The sequence below is a fragment of the Amblyomma americanum genome, chromosome 6 (assembly GCF_052857255.1).
Source record: "Amblyomma americanum isolate KBUSLIRL-KWMA chromosome 6, ASM5285725v1, whole genome shotgun sequence".
NCBI classification, from domain to species: Eukaryota; Metazoa; Arthropoda; class Arachnida; order Ixodida; family Ixodidae; genus Amblyomma; species Amblyomma americanum.
In genome coordinates this window covers 924,346-946,998 of record NC_135502.1, presented here as the reverse complement: position 1 = coordinate 946,998, position 22,653 = coordinate 924,346, and the positions used below count along the sequence as shown (strand labels likewise).

The window sequence follows — 22,653 nt, the reverse complement described above, 5'->3', positions numbered from 1 at the left end:
ACGAAAAAACTGATGCCAAAAGGATCAATAAGAGCTAAAGGCTGAATACAGAACCCATCCAATAAAACATCGAAGCTAGGGTACGACTACCTAATTACTCTAACGAAACCTGGCTCAAATAATCTAATTCCCATTTTGTTTAACAAAACCAGTTGTTGGGCGAGTTGGTGCTGACGATGATCCATAACAGCGCGACAGACGGGACAAAGCCAGCGCTGTGGGTTGTGTCTCCTCTTTGTCCAGTCTGTCGCGCTGTTATGGATCATGATCACCATTTTGTTATAGCTATCGATAGTGTGCTCACACAATCTTCTCCTAGCTTTAGAATATGGGCGGCTTCTATAATTTCACATGTGAGTTAACGTGCATTCTTCGCGATGACAGTGCATTCATAGAGAAAGGGCTCACAGGAACAGGAGGGGCATTTTAAGCAGTGGACTGCCAGGTTTCTCTTTACAGTGTTGTAGACGTTATTGGAATGCTCCATAAGACGCTCACTGAGGCAACGCCCGGTTTGACCCACGAAAACCTTGCCACGGCTGAAAGCAATTATATATACCACACCAACTTCGCAAGAAACGAAAGGTGCCTGGTGTTTAACTGGACAGGTTGGCCCTCACCACACTGGGGCATTCACTCTGCGACAAAGCTTGGATACCTTGTCGGGCGCCAGAACACAACACGGACACCTGCCTTTTGCCCGATCTTTTTGAGCCTGTGAGAAAGGTTGTAAGGCACCACAGCAACTTTGCGTTGCTAGTCTGGGCCAGCATTCCCTTCACTGCCTTTCAGTTTCTTCAAAAGGGAGCCAGGTGCTGAGATGAGCAGGTGCTTGGGGTAGCCAGCTTTTACCAGTCTGCTCTTTGATGCTTTGGCCCATAGAGTGTGGACAGGATTTCATAAGGGCATTTGTGAAGCATAGGCTCACGATGCTTCTCTTGGAGTGAGCCAAACTGTAAAGCAACAAGGACCACCAACAAAGGTGGTTTTCTGCTGCCCTCGATAGCCTTAAGTCAAGAAAGCATGAAGGTCGACTCTCAGGTAACTAATGGGTCAGAGCGAGGGGCGCGAGACACTGTTCAAAGGAAGAAAGCACATCTGAAATGGAATTAGGAAAAGTACTCTGCCAAAAGGATAAGGTAGTCATCGACGAATCTGAAGACGTTTGCAGCAGCTGATGAAGAAAGCTGCTCTTCTAGCAATCGGTCATGATGGGCGAGGAAAATATCGCTTAGGATTGGAGCAAGAGCAATACAAGAGCCGATGCACAAAGTACTATCACCCCATGAAACGAAAGTAGAGTTAAGATAAACGGTCAAAAGTTCTAGGAAGCCGGCCACAGAGATAGCAATACAATTCTGAAATGTGACGGATCCGAACGAGTCAATACAACTTTCAACGCACAAAAGAAGCTTGTCATGTGGAAGAAATTAATAAGGGTCCTTAATGTCGACCGAAAAAGGCATGAGAGCACCACTTTCAGCTGCTAGAAATTCAACAACTTTTCTGCAATCGTTCAAAAAGAAAGCATCATCGATTGTCAAAACCTTGAGCCGGTTGTTTCCATTACAGTTACTTCCCCGCCAAAAAAGGAGCCATCCTGGCGACTTACAGCGAGGAAAGAATGGGCGGATCATAATAGGGCTTAAGGCGCTCGACGTGTGCAGTTTCGCGCCCTCAGCGACGATGATCCGGAGAAGGGTCAAGAGGCTCAACTATGCAATTCACAGAAGAACTTTGTTGCAGAACGCGGTAAGGTCCATGATAGCGGGAAAGCAGTTTCGCGGTGAGGCGTGGAGTGGAGGAAGGTACCCAGAGCCAGACAAGCACACAGGAGGGTCCAAGGGGTCTCAACGGTGCTCCTGCTGCCACTGGAGCTGTGCGGTGAAAGAACACGCAGTTGCCGACATTCTTCAGCATACAGGCGAGTTTCAGAAAGGGGTTTGGTCTCGGAAGGATCAGGGCGATAGGGAAGGATGATGTCCATAGTGGATGTAGGCTCTCGACCATTTCAGAGAATGAATGGGGAGAATCTCGTCGTAATCTGTGCAGCCGTATTATACGCATACATGACGAAAGGGAGTACTTGGTCCCAGTTTGAGTGGGTGGTATCAACGTACATAGCGAGCATGTCACTGAGTGTGCGGTTGAACTGCTCAGTCATGCCATTCGACTGCGGGTGATATGCGCTGGTACAGCGATGGACTATTTGGCATTGCTTTAGCAGCGCCTCAACGGTCTCCGAGAGAAAAATATGGCCGCGGTCACTGAGCAGTTCTTTAGGGGCACCGTGACTGAGAACAAGATGGTGGAGGATGAAAGAAGCAACAACCTGCGCAATGGCAGATTGGAGAGCCGACATTTCTACATAACGGGTGAGGTGGTCAACGGCCGCGATGGCCCCGCGGTTGTGGGCCAAAGTAGTCCAAAGTGATTGGACGGGGGCCGTAAAGATCAATGCCGACGCAGTCAAAGGGGCGACCTGGGCAGGGTAACGGCTGCAACAGAGCAGCGTCGAGGCGAGGAGGGTTCTTGCGACGTTGGCAGGCTCGACAGGACCAAATGTACTGACGTATGAAGCAGTACATACCCCGCCAGGAGTATCGCAGACGCAGGCGAGCATACATTTTCAATACACTGGCGTGGCTGCATTGAGGATTTGCGTGGAAAGAGGCGCAGATGGCAGCACGGAGGTGGCGAGGGATTACCAACAGCCATTTCCGCCCGTCGGAGAGGTAGTTACAGCGGTATAAAAGGCCATCACGAACGGCAAAACGGTGGGCTTAGCGGCGAAGGGTCTGAGACGAAAAAAAAGGAGAGGGATTAGGCAGGAAGGTGACCAGTGAGGTGATCCTAGGATCCCTCACTTGTTTGGAGAGCATATAAGGGACGTCGAACGACGAGAAATCGTAGGCACAGACGAGGGCAGAGGTTGAATCACATGAGAATGGTGAACGAGAAAGGGCGTCGGTGTCACAGTGCATGCGTCCAAAGCGATAAATGACCTGAATATCAAACTCCTGGAGACAAAGCCCAACGGGCGAGTCGGTCAGAGGGATCTTTGAGGGAGGACATCCAGCAGAGGGCATGATGGTCAGTGACAATATAGAACGGCTGGCCGTAGATGTAAGGGCGGAACTTGGCAATAGGATGGCGATACATTCTTTTTCAGTGACAGAATAATTTGAGTCCGCCTTGGCGAGAGCGCGGCTGACGTAAGAGACAACATAATTTGGATACCAACACTTTCGCTGGGCAAGAACTGCGGCCAAGCCCACATCGCTCGCGTCAGTGTGAATTTCTGTCAGACAGTGGGGATCAAAATGCAAAACGGTGAAGAATTTGGGGGGAGACCAGCAGGCGACGTAAAGTGTTGAACGTAGCATCGCAGGCTGGTGGCCAAGATGAGAGGTTCGGGCTGCAGGCAAGAAGCTGCATTAAAGGGGCAATGATACAGGCGAAATTGGGGATCAAGCAGCGAAAATATGAACACAGGCCTATAAAACTGCGAATTTCTTTTAAGGTGGTCGGTTTGGGGATGTCAGTGATGGCGCGAAGTTTGGTAGGGTCAGGAAGAACACCGTCCTTGGAGAAGGCATGGCATAAGTAACATTTTTCCAAATTGAGTGGCAGCCCGGCTTCAGTAAGGCTTCAGTACGTGCTGAAGGTGCCGCAGATGGGAAGGGAAATACTCTGAAAAAATGACAATGTCATCCAGGCAACATAGACAAGTTTCCCATTTGAGCCCACTAAGAATATTATCCATCATTCTCTCAAATGTGGCTGGGTTATTGCATAGGCCGAATGGCATCACGTTGAATTCATACAAGCCGTCCAGGGTGATGAAGGCAGTTTTTGGCTGGTCAGCGGCAGCCATCAGGACCTGCCAATAGACTGAGCGTAAGTCTAAGGACGAAAAATACTCCGCTCTCTACAAGCAGTCCAGTGCGCCGTCGACTCGGGTACAAGGTAAACATCTTTACAGGTAATCTTGCTGAGACAGCAGTAGTCTACACAGAACCTGATTGAGCCATCTTTTTTCGCCACCAGGACAACAGAAGAGACCCAAGGGCTGTGAGAGGGCTGTATGACAACGCGCTGAAGCATATCGTCGACGCTGTCACAGATGAGGCGACGCTGAGTGGGCGAGACACGGTATGTGTGCTGGCGCGAGGGGGCATGCGTACCTGTGTCAATTTCGTGAGAGATGACCAACGCATGGCCCAAGGAAGGTTGAGAAAGGTCAGAAGATGTGCTGAAGCGTTGCAGAAGTGTAAAAAACTGGTCATGTTAAGCAGGCGGAAGGTCAGCAGCGATGGCACGATGAATGACGGCGACGGAAAGCGGATCGGACGTGGTCGGACAGCAGGCCAGCGCAGCAACCTTGAGACAGGCAGAGTGATCAGAGAACTCGTAAGCAAGAGCAGGGTTCAGTTCTTCAATACGGCCGAGGCATTTATCTCGAAGGGCAGACACCGGACAAGCAAATGGGTTGGAGACAGATGGCACAGTGGCCATCGGAAATCGTGAGAATGGCGAAAGGAAGCACTAGACAGTGATGGCGTGTGGCAGCTGCAGTGGGTATAAAGAGAACAGGGCTGCTGAGGGTAGAGTCAGGTCGGAGCAGAACGAGGGCCGAAGAGAAGGGAGGTATGTCGGTGTCGGCAGCAACAAGAAGCTTAGCATAGACTGGTCGCACAACAATATGTTACACACGGAAGAAAGCGCAAGTTCAGTACAGGCACAATCAATCTCTGCACGGTGGGTAGAGAGGAAGTCGCAGCCGAGGAAAAGATCGTGAGAGCACTCACGCAGCACAACAAACTCGATGGTATATGCTACGTCGTTGATACAAACGCGTACCATGCAGGCTGCGATGGGGTGGATGCACTGCGAGCTGGCCATACGGCGCGAAAAGTCACACAGTGGCGTCGTCACCTTGCGAATTTTGCAGCGAAGAAAGTCACTAATCACAGACACAGCAGTGCCCGTGTCAACGAGTGCGAGAACAAGGACGCCTTCGACAAATGCCCGAATCACGTTAGCAGGAGGAAATAGAGGACTTAATGAGTTCGCAAAAGCTGCAGTTCTTGCCTCCGGAACTGCGCCATTCAGTTTTCCTCTCGGGGAGGGTCCGGTCACCGGAGCATTGGGGAAACTAAAAGTCGGCAAGGGGAAAGATGGTGGGGGTGGTGGTGATGGTGGTGATAGTGGACTTTTAAGGCGCAAGAACATCTGTGGCCAAAGAGCGCCATGGCACAAGGTATTTTCGTGTGCTCAAGGTGGGGTCAAAAACCCATTTCACAAGCATTTCACCCTGAATAAGCTGAGCGCCAGGCCAGGGGAAGCTTGTACCCATTGTATCACCAGTGGGTACCCGGCAGCACTGGGGATCGAGCCCCGCACCTCCCGCATGCGAGGCAGATGCTCAACCACTAGGCGACCGCTGTGGTGGCGAGGGGAAAGCGAGCAGCGAGTCGAATACTGTGGGCGAGGCAGAGACGAGCTGGACGAACCACTCGGCAAGGGCGGCTCTTGATCGTACCCGTACGGGTGCACATCATCCCCAGAACGAGGCAAACGCTGATGGCAAAGACGTGCGACATGGCCCGTAAGCCCACAAGCACAGCAGATGGGCCGGTTGTCAGCGGTGCGCCAAGGGTTCATAGGGTGCCGTCAGGTGCGAGGAAACGAGGCTGGCGGAGGTGGCACAGGCGTGAATGGAGCATAATAGGCAGGACTGCTGTGGTACGGAGGAAGGACGAGCGAGCGTGGTGTCCGGGCGACGGCTTCTGCATAGGTGAGCAGTGCTGCCACAGGAGGAAGCGGGTGGCTGGATGGCAAGACTGCAGCGACCTGCTCCTGAGCAACATGGCGGACAGTCGGCGCGAAGGTAGGCGCCAGGTCGGGAGGAGGGCAGACAGGACCTTGCACGCGATGCAGAAGAGAAAGCTGGCGGGCGACTTCTTCTTCACAGATGAAGTCTTCACGGATGACGCGCTGCATGATGATTTATGGTTTATGGGGATTTAAAGTCCCAAAGCGACTCAGGCTATGAGAGACGCCGTAGTGAAGGGCTCCGGGAATTTCGACCACCTGGGGTTCTTTAACGTGCACTGACATCGCACAGTACACAAGCCTCTAGAATTTCGCCTCCATCGAAATTCGACCGCCGCGACCGGGATCAAACCCGCGTCTTTCGGGCCAGCAGCCGAGCGCCATAACCACTCATCAGCCACCGCGGCGGCTGACACGCTGCATGAACAGGGGTGACTCGGTAGATGAGGGACCAAGGACCAAGCCAGCAAGACCTTCGGCAAGTGCGCTGGACTGCCGCATAGAAGCACGTTGATTTCGTAACTTGTCAAAGCTTTCACACAGCTGGATGACGGTACTGACAGAGGTGGGGTTCTTTGCCAGGAGCATTTAGAAAGCGTCAGCGGCGACTCTTTAAAGATATGGTTAACTTTGTCTCAGACATGGAAGGGTTGACGGGCTTGCATAAGTCAACGATGTCTTCAATATAGCTCGTGAAGGCTTCAATTGGGAGCTGAATTCGAGCACAGAGACATTGCTCGGCGCGGAGTTTCCGCACGGCGGGACAGCCGAAAACGTTGGCAAAGCTTGTCTTAAATGAGGACCAGGTGGGAAGATCGGCTTCATGGTTATGAAACCGTAGGTTGGCAAAGACCATGAGGTAGAAGAGGACATTGGTCAATTTAACGGAATCGCCCCACCGATTGTAAATGCTGAAGCGCTCATAGGAGGCCAACCAATCGATGACGTTCTGGTCGTTGGTGTCACTAAATAGAGGAGAGTCACGCTGGCGCTGCACCCCAGAACAGAGGACGGTGGTAGGGATGGGCAGCGATGGTTCGCTCGTACCTTCTGGCATGGTGTTTGGGGCGAGTAACGTTCGGCTTCAAAGTTCCAGGATGAGGACCGGGACGGGAACCCAGACATTTCCACCATGTGTAAAGGTGCTTATTCACAGTGCAGGTCAGTGGTCGTAGATAGAAGAGCATCATGACGAGCACACTCCCAGGAGTCACACAGGATCGCTAACTGCACTTCGTCGACCTCTTCATCCCGCCGCTTAAACTGTGGCCGATGTTCGCATTACATTGCTACCACTTTTTCTTTTGTTGCCAAACAGCAATAACAAAGCCCTACTGACACACCATGCTTTAGAATTCATTTAGTGAACCCCTCTCTGTCATTTTTCACGGGACTACAAAAAAAGAACAAAAAAATGTAGCAGCCGGGAAGCGTGCACAACAAAAATGTATTACATCGTTGCCTGCCGTTTTTTGTTTTGTTTTAAACGATAGTGTAAAAACACCGTGCCACAGAAAATGCAGCTTGAGGAAAAATCCGCGGTGCGAGCTAAAACCTCTTTGCTTGACGTGACCTGACAGCACCGGCATGTGGTTATCACCAGAAAACCCCGCGATCTGATAAACACCGCCGCCCCAACAGATGACATGCGAGCAGTATAAACCCTTCATTAGATTTCTCAGTACAGAACTTGCAAAGTGTGGCTACTGCGTTGTGATAAATTGTGCCATTATGAATGAAGAACTATGTCTGCGTCTGCGTTAACGCTACCATGCCATATCCTTAATGGCAGAGCTTGTGCGCCCCCCCCCCCCCTTTTTTTTTTACTGCCAGTCAGGGCAACATGCCTCTCTGGAATTTGCAAGGCTTTGTAGCTCTCACAATCGTCTGCATGTCCGATGGCCGTGCGATGGCTGTCCTTCTGCCTGTGCAGCTACTGGTGGAAGGGAGACATCTGCGCGATCCCGACTACAAGCATCGCAGGCCTCACAGCAGGACTACTACGACCGCCGCCATCGCATGGTCACTTTCTCCCTTGGAGCACTCGTCTTGCTTTGGTCACCATCACACCACATCGGGCTTTGCGAAAAACTTCTGTCCCAGTACGTTGGTCCATACCGTGTGCTCCGCCAGGTCACCGCTGTCACCTACGAGATCGCCCGGCCTTCCCGGAGACCACCTCCCGTGCACCTCAGCGTGATGTTGTCCACGTTTATCACAATACCATTTGTTGGGCGAGTTGGTGCTCACGATAATTCAAAACAGCGCGACAGACGGGACAGAGAAGAGAGGACACAACACAGAGCGCTGACTCACAACTAAAACGTTTATTGGCCGCCAGCCAGTATAAATACTGCCCTGGTGGCCGGGAAGGAAACAAGCACGCTTGACTTGAGTGAAATTCAAAATTGCCAGTACATCAGGCACGTGTCAACAGGTAAGAGTCATACGTGGGAAATATCACCGCTACAGCAGGCACAAAATTTGCATTCACAAGTTAGCATTCACAATCAAGGTAACGGTTTTCCTTATCCGACAGTGCTACAGAGGGAGTACTGACACATTGCTGGCCACGGAAGAAGACTGTGCAAGTTGCTCAGAGCGGAATGGCAGCAACGGGTGCGAGTGTACAAGGAGCATCTCAAGCTTCGCATGCAGCTATCTGTGGGGTCGGTCCACTCAAGCAACCAATGGCATCAGCTGTCACGGTGTATCGACCATACCACAGAGTTCCTTTGGCAGCAAACGCTTTCCGGCCTTCGTGCGCTGCTGCCGAAGAAGGATGCACCTACCGCACAACAGATCTACACCACTGAGAGCGTCCTGTTTCCTGGATACGTCAGGAAAGTCCTGAGCTTGGGGCCCAAGTTTGCAGCGGAGCCAAAGGGATCGAGACCTGAACTTCTGGCCATGTTGAGGCAAGTTGCTAAGCAGGCCGACAAAACTGAGGTGGACCGATGTATTTCTGAAGGCGTAGATGTGTTAACAAGGTACAGGTCGCCGGGGAAGAAGCTACCTCTGCAGATGACAATTAGCTGGTTGAAAGATAACTCATTCTCACTCCTTCTTGCTGACAAGGACGGAGGTTTCGGTGTTCTGGACAGGCATGTGTATATGTCAAAAGCATCGGAAGCTGTTCTTGCTGTGTTTGACAAACGCAATGATGTCTCAATTGCCAATGTCAGGAGCAAGGCAAAAAAGCTGAAATTAAATACGCTGTCAAGTAAGATAAACAGCAGCTCTAAATCCTTGCTGGAATTGTTTTTTACAGTGAAAATCCATAAACCAGAGTGGTTGTTCCACGTAATAGTCTCAGAAATTGGAACCTGGCAGCAGCATGTAGCGAAATTCCTGCAGAAGAAACTGAATGTTTTGTCAATTGATGATCCTTTTAAAATAAATCACTCGGACGACATTATCGATTTCTTGAAAGTCAACTACAATAAGAAGCTCCGTGGTTTTTCAGTTGATGTAAAGGATCTGTACTACACCTTGCCTCAAGCAGAAATTCTGTCATCTGTAAATGACCTCATTGACCACCATGGTGCTATAGCGTTTCAAAATGAGTGCGGAATTTCCACTGGCGGCTTCCTCGAACTGCTTTCACTCTATCTTGTCTCGACGTTTGCCGAATGGGAAGGAGAGGTGTTTATTCAAAAAGAGGGAATTTGTATTGGTTCGTGTTTAGCACCTTTTCTTAGCGATGTGTTCCTAGCTACACGCGACAGAATGTTGAGAGCGTTTTGACAGGTCCTGTGTTTGTCGCATTTTTAGGTTTGTGGACGACTACTTCGTGTTTTTAGACTGTGACAACCTCGATTTCGAGCAGCAATTGCATGACATTTTTTCGGTATTCTTAGAGTGCCTTAATCCATTAATTTTAACACACGAAGTACCAGTGAATGATTTTAATAGGTTTTTAGATCTTTTACTTCATTTCACTTCATCTCATGTTTGCTGGGCTTTTGAGCCCCGTGTTGCAAAGACAATCTTACCTTTGTCATCAGTTGATTCAAAGCTGGTGAAGAGAGCCACCACGTATTCTGTGCTTTACAACGCTGTTAAGAAATTTTGTGTGTACAAGTTGGAGCACAGCTTCTGTAACCAACTTTTTTGCCTGACAAAGGCTGGGTACCATGCAGACGTTTTTAAGTTCCGTAGCAGAAAAACTGAAGAAAAAGCTCGGATTTGAAAGGATAGGTGAAGCGAGACAAGAGGAAAAGAAAACGATTGCCGTGGTACCATATCTGCACCAAGTCTCGCACAATTTGAAAAGAATTGGGAAACATGCTGGCGTTGAAGTGGTCTTCTCGGCGCCTAAGCGACTGTCTAGCCTGGTCAGAAAAGTAAATGCAGTGGAAAGAAAACCAGGCAGCTGCTTGATAAGGCACGCAAAACATTTTGTGCCTTGCCAGGAAGCAGTTGTTTATTCTCTGCCTTTGTCATGTGGCAAGTATTACATCGGCCAAACTGGCTGATGTGTTAACGAAATATTGAAGGAGCACGAATACAATGTCTCTCGTGTCGCCGCCACAGGCCACATAGCAAAACATTGCAGACACTGCAAAGATGTGACAAAGACGATGACTCAAAAGCCTGTAGTCCACTCTACAATAAATCCTCTATGACAGCAAAGAACCGCGACTCGCTAGGTAGAGAAATAATAGAAGCCCACCTGATAGCCAGGATCTCAGACCAATGTGTCAGTACTCCCTCTGTAGCACTGTCAGATAAGGAAAACCGTTACCTTGATTGTGAATGCTAACTTGTGAACACAAATTTTGTGCCTGCTGTAGCGGTGATATTTCCCACGTATGACTCTTTCTTACCTGTTGACACGTGCCTGATGTACTGGCGATTTTAAATTTCACGCAAGTCAAGCGTGCTTGTTTCCTTCCGGGCCACCAGGGCAGTATTTATACTGGCTGGCAGCCAATAAACGTGCAATAAACGTTTTAGTTGTGAGTCAGCGCTCTGTGTTGTGTCCTCTCTTCTCTGTCCCGTCTGTCGCACTGTTATGAATTATTCACGTTTATCCCCTCAGGCCCTACGTCTCGACATTCCTTGCCACGCCCTAATATACACCGAGACGGTGTTTTTGGGCCCGGGGGCCGTGCAATGGACATTCTTGGTGAAGACGAAGTGAACGAAGTGTCTCGGAAGTGGGTGCTTTCTGGGCTTGGGTGCTCTGTGCTCTGTGCGGGCCCTGTGCTCTCGGCCTGTGTGCTGTGCTCGGGGCGTTCTTGCGTCATTCCTGCCTTGGACCACATAACAATATTTTCCGGGATTTAGTCTTTGTTTTAGGGGTGTGCGAATATTGAAATTTTCGAATACAAATCGAATACGAATATGAAGAAAAAATGGTTTCGAATATTCAATCAAATATCGAATATCTGTTCAGTACAAAAAAAAATTTCGGAAAACGATGAGCAAGCAAACGTTGTTGGCCTTATTTTTTTCAAAATAGTGTATGGTATTTGCAACTAAAATAAACAAAACTAGACTGCCTCAGTACCATATAAATAAACAAGATGCGCACAGAAATGTATACTACTTGATTAGGCAGCATAACAGTATCCAAACTACAATGAGGTCATGCAAAACAAAATCCATAAAATGACAAGACTGTCAACAAAAAAATAACATGATGACTATTAAACCTCATTCATTCAGAGTTCAAGGGACTGGAAGAAATGCTCAGTTCATCCGAAGGACTCTGCTAATAAAATTGCCCGCGACCCCCCGAAAAAAAAAAATGCTGCCGAAAATGCTGAAGATGCAGTAAGGCCTTATGCGGCGGCTCCATCGCGCTAACACCTGTAAGCCCGTGACGAGCCACCCGTTTTGGAGAGCTGGAAGAACAACGCAAATGCAAGCAAGGGGCCGGGGAACACACACTGGCGTCGCAGCGGCGAGGCGGTTTCTAAAAAGGAAAAAGAAATAAGCCACACGGAGCTGGGATTAGACTATCGGCGAATGCGCGGGCTGACATTTGAAGTTGTCGCGGGGCAGCGGTGAAGCTCAGAAACCGAAACTACGCAGCCAGGCTATTTTTTTGCCCTAGCGACAGAGGCCTTCCGATTGTTGCCATGCCTGCCGTTACGCCCGCTAAAGAGGTGTGCAGGTTACAATGCACCATGCAATAGGCGAGATTTTAACAGGATCGCTTGCCCTATTGTGACTACTCGACGCGCCCCTTCAGGAGGCTCCCGCGGCATTCCGCAAGTAGGCTTTCCCGCATAGCGTAGTTTACAGAACGGGATGGCACTAGTCACGCTCGGAGAGTTATGAAGGCTACAGGACGCATTCTTCGGATGTGGGCATTAAATATATAACGTATTACCGCGATTACCAAAGGATTAAAAAAAAGCGCGATTTCGCGTTGCGATTGCTCGAAGCGGGCCGTCGGCCATCTTGTTCGCAGCACGGGTGATATGTGGGAGAGCCCACTTGGGGAAATTCTCACGAGGCGAAACCTTGCACCGTCGGGATGCGGTCGGTCCGCGTGATAAACGGCGGAGAAGGAAGCGGATAGGACTTCTGTATTGTTTTCCTAGAATTTTTACCTCGATTATCGGCTAATTTGCCCAGATATTGTGGTTCTGCCACGGTCGAATTTATGAAAGTATGCGCAGTATACGATTATTGGCAAGTATTCGGGAATTTTCGAATATTCGGAAATTCACGAATATCAATTTTTGAATACGAATACGAATCGAATATCAGACACATTTGTTTCGTATTCGAAATTTCGAATATTCGCACACCCGTACTTTATTTCCATCTGGCCCCCTCAGTATCGCCCCTCCAGAAATACCGGAAACAAAAATGTTAACCTTTCTTTTTTGGACATACAGCCCCCAAAGTACTTTTTCCTCTCTCACCGTTTCAGCTCCAAGTGTTTGCAGCCCTGTATAAGTCTTGTCCAGCTGAAAGAAACAAAATATGAAACACAATGTAGTCACTTTAATTTATTTCTGCACATTTCCACCTTTTGCTAGCATGACACAGACTACATAGAAGAGTTGGTAGCAAAAGTTTACAGGATACATGTGCTTAGGAAAAAAAATCTGTTGCAGTACAGCCCTGCAACCTAGCCATCTTCCCTTGACACCTGGAGATGGAGTCCTGCCACAAACCAGGTGGTTGGCTTTCGTGACAATGTCAAAATAAATTTTTTCTGCACGCTCACATCCTATGAACTTTTGCTGCTCACTGTATGTTCACAAAGATGCAGCCACAAGGCTCATTCATTTTATTATTAAGGTGCAATGCTTCCAACACAGATCATACCCGCAGGAGTTTTGGTGAACATCACATAGCACTGCACAAGGCTACCAGTGTTGACTGTGACAACTTTGCGGGGCACGATGGCCTACAACTCAATGAGCCTTTTCGACACAGAAAGCGAAAGAATTTAGCTGGCACTGATGCACACCTCGCCTGCTGTGATGTGCCTTGGCCTCTTCATTCATGTGCACCAGAAATCCCTACAAAAATAATTAAGCAACACCGTGAGAGTGAAGACGACTCCTGATTACACTGAACCTGCATTAACATGCGCTGGAAAGGCAGCATGCTAGCTCAGAAGTACTAGCTGGGCCCATGGTGCACAAGTAAACAAGCAGCACACACAGGGCAAACAAGGTGAGCACTGTCCTATCTTTACATGCATTCCACATTTCGCTCCCACTGAATACCCCAGCCAAATGTTCAGCCTGCGACATTATTCTCATCAATATTATCACCCTCGCTATGTCCACTGTAAGACAAAGGCCTCTCTCACTGGTCTTTAAGGCCAACTCCGAAGGTTTTTTAAACACTTTGGCTTGATAACCACATCACATTCCTAAGAGCCACCTCGATCAGGTACAAAAAACCACTTTTCTAAATACCAGGTAGAAGTATTAAAAAATAAAAAATGAGGACACCAAAAACAAAACTGGGTTTCAACCAAAAGCTGACGTCACGACAGCCCGTCTTATGACATCTTGGATGCTGACACAGAACCTGTCATGTGCACATAGTGCCTAAATTGGTGGCTGTCAATGAGAGCCTGTGCCATTATTTGTCTGAAATGCCATTATCTGTCAGCTAAAAATTTCGTCCTTCAGCAAACACAGAGCAACTATCGACAGCCGTGCGTCCAGTGACGTCACACGCACAAGGTTGCCCATAGAAATTTCTGCGACTGAGGACACGAAATGGGAATTTTAAAATTAATTTGCACTTATACTAAACACCACCCCACTGCGAACCTTAGCACAAACTACCAGAAAACTATGAAGGATATACTGTGAACGTTTCAGAAAATGAGAGGAGGTAAAACAACCGTGGAGGTGCCGTTTAATTAAATCTGCACTATGACAGCTGTGTCCACTTTATGCCGCAAGTTCCCCAATGCCATCCGCTGGTCCCTCTTAGAATCTACTGCGTTGTTACCCTCTACCCTGTCCACATCCTCTCCTGTGATTTCATGCAGGGAAAGCAATGAGCTCCACCCAAGCAGTCACACAAGCTGCCCTGAGGAGAGACTGCTCCCGAACCTTGAGGTGGTGTATGATGTCCACGTGCTTTGTCCAGCGGTCATGGAAGTGGAGCTGCACCCGCAATGGAAATTCGCCCCAGCCTTTCCGCTGAACCTGGAAGGGAGCCTCCCTGAAACACGCACCCAGAAAAATCAGCACTTGCGTACATATGGTCACTTTCTGTGTGATGTGGCATCTCGTATGGTACAGGTAAGTGCATTTTCACACATTTCTGTACTTCTTCTAGTGTGTTAAACCAAACATGATGTCCGTGGCACATGCAGCTACATGCATTAAGCTCAGATTTGGATTTGGCCTTGAAATCTCTACATGCCTCTCAAATACGCCAAATAAAAATAGCGGTACTTGACTGTTAGTCTACTTATATATGCCATCACCTCGCAACGGAGGGACCTATAGGAGTGAGCGCATAAATACGTAAGGACAATATACTCCCGGGAGGCGTGCAGTGGGCATCAATCTTAGGAGTAATTACTCACTAGCATGTGCCTGTCATACAGCCACATATAAATATGGCTGTACAGGTTTCGCAGGAACTCCGTAGCTAAAGAAAATAATTCAACCTAGTCAAGGACCATATATCAGTCACACCGCAGCTGCGAGTTATAATACGATACACAACTGTACACAATACAATAGCTAGCGGTCATATCGTACATGATTGAGTAATTTGACTAAAAACCCATTAGTATGCAAATTACACCTTAACTCTTCACCGTTATTTTACTTCCCAATTGCATGGTGACAGGAAAAAAAAGGAAAATACCTGGACAAGTGCATCAACACCTCATACTGAAAGCTGTCGAATAGACGAGCCTGCTCGGTTGGGCAAGTGGAGAGACTAGTACGCATAAAAGTAAGATGAGACAGGTGTTTTGACAATTGTTCTTGCATGAACGATGCTATGCAACAAAACATTGTATTCATTCACGTTCCTACAAGTCTACCTTTCCACCACCACCAAGTTCCAGGCTGTCATCAGACGGCAAAACAGCATGTACAAAGATGGGACAAAGAAGGAACACATGACGAGTGCATTTCTTCTCAGTCCCGTCTTGTTATGCACTGTTCACCCATTGCCAACTTGCGTCAGTCATCAGAACCCGCACTTGGAGCTGTGCCTAGTCTGTGCAATACAACTGTCAACACTCACGTGACCTCGACCAGGTCATGCGGCCGATAGCTGGGATGCAAGAAGAAGCGCACGCGTCGCACGAGCCCTGCTATGGACTGAGGCACCTCCGGTGCTGTGCGTACATATGCCAGCCACTTGTGTGTGGCCTGCTCTCCACCATCCCGTCTGTCGAGTGGAATGTACCTGCAGGGGAGAATAGAAGCATGGACTACATGCAGCAACTAAATAAGGCCAATCTTTTGTTATTTTGGCTTTGAGCAACTATGCTGTCCATACACTATGCAAAAGTGCAGATGCATGGCCTCAACGAAATGGTTACACGCAAGGTTTACAGTAAGGACATACAATGCGGTAGGCAAATCTACTTGCCTTCAAAGCAATGCACGGCTCACCAACATAGGGAAGGCACATGCAGAAATAGACGAGCAAAACAAATGAACAAAAATATGCCCATCAAGCCCACTAAGGAAGTTCCAATGGTGCAATATCAAGCAGCTATAGCAGCCTGTCTATCATTTCGCCAGTCACTTTTAGGGGGAATCAGCCCCGCAGTTTCCCTTTGTGGTTTGCTTTCCTGCGATGCACCGTGCAGCCTCGCCTCGAGGAGGGCCACATTCCCTGGTTAGTTACCTTAACTAACAAGAGAGGGCACCAGTGTCGCAGCACGAGAGACGGCTTGCAGCTCGTGTGAGGGAGAGAGCATAACCCTCTTCGGCTGGTATCGTCGGCGTGAGCAGATGTTTCGCACGCGGCTCCGCTCTTCGCCAGCGGGGCGAGGAAGTGGCGGGGAGACTCGATCTCGTATCTCGTTCCGTCCGTACGGCCTCAGAGTAGTCCTTGCTCTAGCGCGGGCGAACATTAGCTCGTAACCTTGCTGGCGAGTTGGACGACCTCGATTCATTAGCATATTTTGTTGCTAGCTGGCGTTATTGTTTCTGTAGCTATAAATGTCTGTTTGTGTCAGTCAGTGTGTCACACCTTTGTTCCGTCAGAGCAAGGACCGCCATGGTCGACGTGCGCTCGGTAGCGTACGCGATCACGGGGTAAGGTCTGGCAGCTCTGAACTGTGTCAACAGCGACTAAGTAGGGAGAACGTATTTATCGCCCCTAATTCAACCCCACACTTTGTACAGACCACTTCAGTTCACTGGCGCAATGACCTCCCAAAGCTAGCCTTGGCCTGTTGATACAAGTAACTCCACGACTGCTACACAGAACTCAACCTCAACATACTTTATGCAAGAAAAAGAGTGTGAAAGACAATGAAATAGACAAAGAAAGTCTTTCATGCTGTCTTTGAGTTCGCTATGCAATACCAACTCACCCACTTTGCTATGCTGCTAAATTAGGTATGAAATCATTCTTTGAGAAGTGTGTCTTCTACCTAAAATGATCATTTACTAACCTTTCTTCTGTTATAAATGTCACTGCAAGGAAGAAGATCAGGGTCACTCAGCGCTGCCTTGCTTCATTGCCATGATTGGTACCAAAAGCGCGAGCCCCGCGCTGAATCTGTTGCCTCCCACAGGATGTGCTGTCCTACTGTGCCCTAACTACTGCCCGTGTGGGTTGCTGTACCCAGTCAATAAATACCCTCTTCACTTGGCAGAGGTGCGACAATCCTCGCCCCCTACATCCCCCTAGAACTCCGAGGTCGCACGGTACCTGCTCCAAAGGTGGAGCCAGGCAAGTCGCCCCGAGCCCTGCTTCCGACTGTCGAACTGATCTCTAGTGGCCAAGACGTCAAAGGCTGGTTGTCGGCCTACAAGCGGGTGAGCTGGCACAACAATTAGGACGAAGCTCTTCAACTGAAAAAAGTCATCTTCTACTGAAGCGACGTCGCCAATCTCTGGTACCACAACCATGAGTTGGACATCACCACTTGGCACGCCTACAAGACTACCTTTGCTGAGATCTTCGGCCGCCCCACTTCACCTACACTGAGCCCCACGCTGAGCAGTGTCTGCGCGCAGCAGGTTAGAGAAAGCTTCACGAGTTAGGCTGAGGATGTCGTGAACCCAACGATGGTGGAGGAAGATAAGATCCTGCATGTCTTGAAAGATAGCTATGCTCCTTGCTAAGAGTCCAACTACCATTGCAACTGTCTACAAACTGTGCCAAGACTTTGACGAGCTGCACAAGCAGTGTACTGACATATTACGAACTCATCCCGTGGCGCCGTACCACGGCCAAACTGTTTTAGCTGGGATTTGCCATGCCTTAGGCATTATAGGGGCTAGAGGTTTGTCATCGTCCTCGCTCGAGCTCCCTGCTGTCTTGCACGCCCAGCACATCTAATTAAACCTGTTCCGTGTGCTTCAGCAGTTAGTGACAGTATCTTGGTACACCACCCACCTGGAGTGTTGCTCGCAGGACTGGCCATGGTCAGCGCGCCCTGTTAAGAGCCTCTATGCTGAAATTTGCGTGTCAGGAGGCTGCCCGCCAGCTGCCTCTGCTGCCCTGTGCATTGGAGCCAACATTATTCCTTGTACCAGAGCTAAGGCATGAAATACAGGAACAGGTCTCGGAAGCTCTACCTTCCAGCCATCTACCAGATCTCGTCGCTGCCCTGTTGCCGAGGCCGCCCTAACTCCACCTGCCCCAGCAGCAGGGTTATGCAGACACCTCGCAGCTGTGCTGTGCCAAAGCAGTGGCCCACTTGTCCTACACCCCCACCCCCATCTCTACAGCGCATAGCGGGGCAATGGCAGGCACTGTCTTGCCACTCATCTGGCCTGCTGCAGCTTATACCCTTCCCCGCTCGCCCTTTCCATCGCATGGTGCAGTACCACCAGTTATCGATTCATCATCGTCTCCGTTGCCGACCTTACCAGTTACATGGAGACCACTGCACTCCCCGTGGCGACAGCCTGTGACGTCACTTATTTCGTTCAAACAGATGCTTGAGCGAGTTGGTATGCCACTTCGTGATGAACAGAGCGCAATCGACGAAGACAAAAGTGAAGACAGGCAAGGATAGGCGCTCTTCTACACCACTTCATCCTCCATCATGGCGCATCTCGGGAACTCATGAGCGACAGAGGCCATGCCTTTCTGTACGATGTTGTTCAAGAACTCCCCTCACCTTGCTGATCAGTTCACCATGCGACTACAGCGTACCGCTTGCAAACAAATGGACTCACGGAGCGGTTCAGCTGCACTCTGGGCGACATGTTCGCAGTGTAAGTTACCTGCAATCATTCCAACTGGAACCAGGTTCTACTGTTTTCAATTTCTGTGTACAATATTGCCCTTCAGGCGACAATTGGTTTCTCCTCTTTCTTCCTCTTATATGGCCGTGAAATCTCCTGTACCCTCGACACAATTTACCCTACCATCCCGACACTTCTGTGAACACCCCTCTATCAAAAACAGCCCAGAAGGCTGAGGAGTGTCGTCAGCTGGTGTGCAACTTTACCTCCAACACTCAAGGCTACCGCAAAGAACAGCAAGACAGCGACAATCCTGCTCCAATGTTCCCTGTCGACTGCTTCACTTGGGTATGATTTCCTACCAGTATTAAATTCTCATCAAAGTACCATGGCCTTTGCCGAGTCGTTCACCGTACATCTCCCGTCAACTACCTCACTGAACCAGTCACACCTTCCTCGGACCACCGCTGCCGTGGTCGCGAGGTTGTCAGCGTTAGCAACTTTAAACACTACTATAACCCTCTGGTCACCTCTTCACTGTAAGTCACCAGGGTGGCTAGACCTTCCCACTGTGGCCACTGTAAGGAAGATGAGGACCACTTAGCGCTGCCGTGCTTCATCGCCATTGCTGGTCGCCACAACGCGAACCCCATGCTGAAGCAGTTTCGTCCTGCTGGCTGTTCTGTCCTGCTGCACCCTAACTGCTTTTCTTGCTTTCAGTGGCCGCTGGCTTCTTTCGTATGTCTATCCCAACATGCCTCTCACTTCCCTGCTTCTGCCAGCTCGTGCCGTAGCAGTAGACACTGCAAAGAATCAAAACTTGGCTGTTCCACTACTGTGCTCTAGTGGCGCCCGTCTTTGAGCTGCAATCCACCACCAAAAGAGTTGACGCTCAGCTTGTGCCACGGCGCTCTTTAGCCAAGCTGCCCTTGAGCCATTAAATTTAATCATCATCATCAAAAGAGTGACACTAAAGCATGCACCCTAGGCCTGTATTCGAGGTAGCACCTCACACAGGAAAACACAAACGCTAAAACACATGACCCAAACCCGCTGATCGAGTCCCCAAGGCTGCACTCACTTGGAGATGTTGCCGACAATGATCCGCACTTTGTTCTTGCAGCACAGGCCCCTTCCAATTCTCATGGAAGGAGGACCACTTTCTTCTGCTGCTCCTTCTTTCTTCCAATGTTCTCCAAGCTGCCAGAAGGAAAAATGCAGAACCACATCTACGTGGTGCATATCACTTTTGCAAAGAGTTGTGCTTTCAGAGAAAGCACCGCTTCTTTTTCTCCTTCCATACTGAATCCTCACAAAAAGGTTGGATGCCGTCATCATCACTTGGCTTAATTAGCTCTGCCTTGTCACTGCAAACTTCCTCATCCCATCTGCCCACTCGACTCTTTGCCCATAAACCTAGGCCAGTGCAGTTTTAGCTACACTGGTCTACAACTGTATGTGGCCACACATTTATGTTGAAATTTCACCAGTCCAAGGCTCAACAAGAAATCTGTGGAAAAAAATCTACCGGTCTACTCTGTGCTATGCCTAGATCACCCTACTGCAGAAATTCATGCAAACTCTTCACTGTTTCAGCACATTTTGTGCACGCGACGAGCTATCCAGACAGGCCAAAACTGTCATGCTCCAAGAGAGAAACTCGGACGCTACAAGCACGTTCGAGCACAGACAAGAGCCCATGCGAGGGAGGCTGCAACTTGTGCAGGAATGCAACAGAGAACGTACGACAAAGAACAGCACTCTGCACGTCCCAAAAACATAAAAAGCTGCAACATTTTCAAGACATCTTTGTTCGTCATCTCACGAGGATCTTGTGCATTCATACGATGTCTTTTAAACAAATTAGGGGTGAGCGAGTATTAGAAATTTCAAATATGATTATGTTTGTTGTTCAATTCACGTTCGATTCGAGAAATGGATATTCAAGTGTACGGTTCGGCGTGCTGTCGCATCTTTTTGTACATGTGTTGCGAATATTCCGTGAGAAGGCAGTGACCTAGGCTGCGCGTCCGGTTTTGTTTTATTTTGTTTTGCTTTGGTGCACACCGTTAGAAGGGGACTCATGCCTTTTTGGTTAGTCTCCCCATTCGTCCCTGCGGTTTCCTTCGCCGCTCCGGGCTGCGGGGCTATCTGCCGGCCTCGACCTTGGACCGCTGTCCCCTTGGCGAAGGATTGCAAGACCACCTAGGGAGGAACTCGGGGTAAGGGAAAACGCTGACATCAGTTCTGAGCTTTCCTATTCGTCAAAACTGATGAGCCGCAGTTAGCAGTTTATTTTTACATGTGGAAAGGGGCGCGGGCATCTTCGGGGTGTACCCGCGAAGGGAGCTGTGCCCATGTGCTTTGTCTCTAGCTACTCCTAGCTGGCAGGCGCTCGGTCTGGCCGAGTGCGGAGGGAGTGACAGTTGAGAGCTGGTGCAAGGCGCGCCAGTTTGGCTGTTGGGACGCAGTGTCCCTCGCCTCTGTGCAGGCGGTCGGCTAGGCCGGCCACAGATAGTTGTGGCCGTATACTGACTTTTGTTTGTACCCATCTGTAAATAGCCTGCACAAAAGTTCGTTTCTCACTAAATCGCTTCGCCTGCAAGTCATATCATCGAGAAGCCTTCAAGCGGTGCATCCAGTTCCTGGAAATCACCGGACCAACACCACCGACAAGCCTTTACTGGCACAGTCGACAGTACTGGTGCTCTGCAGCGGCCCCGAGGAACGGACGAAGACATCCACGGAGAGAACGCCGAAGTTTGGCATCCAAGGCGAGATACCGAAAGGACGACAGGCTACGGCGGTACGAAGGTGCGAACTGCATCGGGCGTGAAACGCCGAAGACAAGGCCTTTAACAGACACAGAGTGGTATCCCTGAGCAACGGCGGCAGTTTGAAGATTCAAGCGGACAAGGCCTTCAGCGGACAGAAAACGGCATCCCCGAGTAAAGGCAGCAGCTAGCGGCTTCAGTCGGCACCTGGTCCGAGGTCAGCGCCATTCCTGCCCGAAAAGAGGACCCTGAGAGCAGCTCCGAGTGAGTTCCCTGGTTCCTTCGTTTTCTTAGCGGTCATTGTTTGACTAAGGCTTGCGTAGTTGATGATAACCCGATTTGGTCATCTTAACCCCGACAAGGCATCTACGATGGACAGCGGTAGTGACAGTGGTGACAGGGGGGACGGTGGAGACAAGGGCAGCAACGAGGCGTCGAGGTCACGGCATGGCCAAAACATTGAGAAAGAGTTGGAATTGTATGAAAAAAAGATAAGAGCCTTAGAGCTCGAGATGCAAATCATGCGTGCTCAAAGCCAGAATGCGGCGCCTTCCGAGGACGAGCGGTTGAGACAGTACGCTAAGCTACTCGCCAGCGCGTTCCCCAAATTGCCGGCAGACGGTGAAGTACCCTAGTGGTTTGAGTCAGTGGAATGCTCGCTCGTGGCTTACAACTTGCCAAAGGAACATTGGGCGCAGCTGTGTTCCCGGTGCTGGCTGAGCGGGTAACCTACTTATCGACACGGTTCACCGCTGAGCAGCACAGCGACTATGACAAGTTGAAGGCAGTGGTCCTAGATGAGTTGAAACTTTCAGCCGCAGAGTATCAAAGGCGGTTTTCTGGGGCCACGAAGCACTGCGAAGAAACCTGGAAGGCTTTTGTCACATGCGTCCAGAGTTACTTAAATTTTTATTTAAAGTCACGATGCGTGTCGTCTTTTGACGGATTATTGAAGCTACTGGTTGCCGACCAGCTCAAGGCGGGGCTATCAGAAGAAGCACATAAGTATGTCAAGCTGCAGGAGGGTGAGAAATGGCTGAATGCGGATGAGATAGCTGCACTGCTGCAGACATACGAGGAAGCCGCCGGGAAGGGAAGCGCTCAGAGGAAAGCCGACAGCTTTAAAGGTTTTGACACGCCCCCAAAACCGAGAACTGAAGCCCCACCTACGCAGAAGCATGGAGCAGAGCGAGGAGACAGAATAG

At 49.6% G+C, this 22,653-nt stretch overlaps 1 protein-coding gene across 4 annotated transcripts in view; it reads right to left on the bottom strand.

Annotated features, from left to right (window-relative positions):
- D12 (YEATS domain containing 2 homolog D12) overlaps positions 1-22,653 on the bottom strand; it is a 100,767-nt gene that overhangs the window by 47,485 nt on the left and 30,629 nt on the right. For all 4 annotated transcript variants that reach the window (XM_077668245.1, XM_077668248.1, XM_077668246.1 and 1 more), the window contains exons 6-9: positions 19,756-19,874; positions 15,541-15,705; positions 14,385-14,496; positions 12,723-12,767 (exon numbers count right to left, since the gene is read on the bottom strand). In XM_077668245.1, the coding sequence (XP_077524371.1) occupies positions 12,723-12,767; positions 14,385-14,496; positions 15,541-15,705; positions 19,756-19,874 (441 nt within the window). The remainder of the gene's footprint in view (positions 1-12,722; positions 12,768-14,384; positions 14,497-15,540; positions 15,706-19,755; positions 19,875-22,653) is intronic.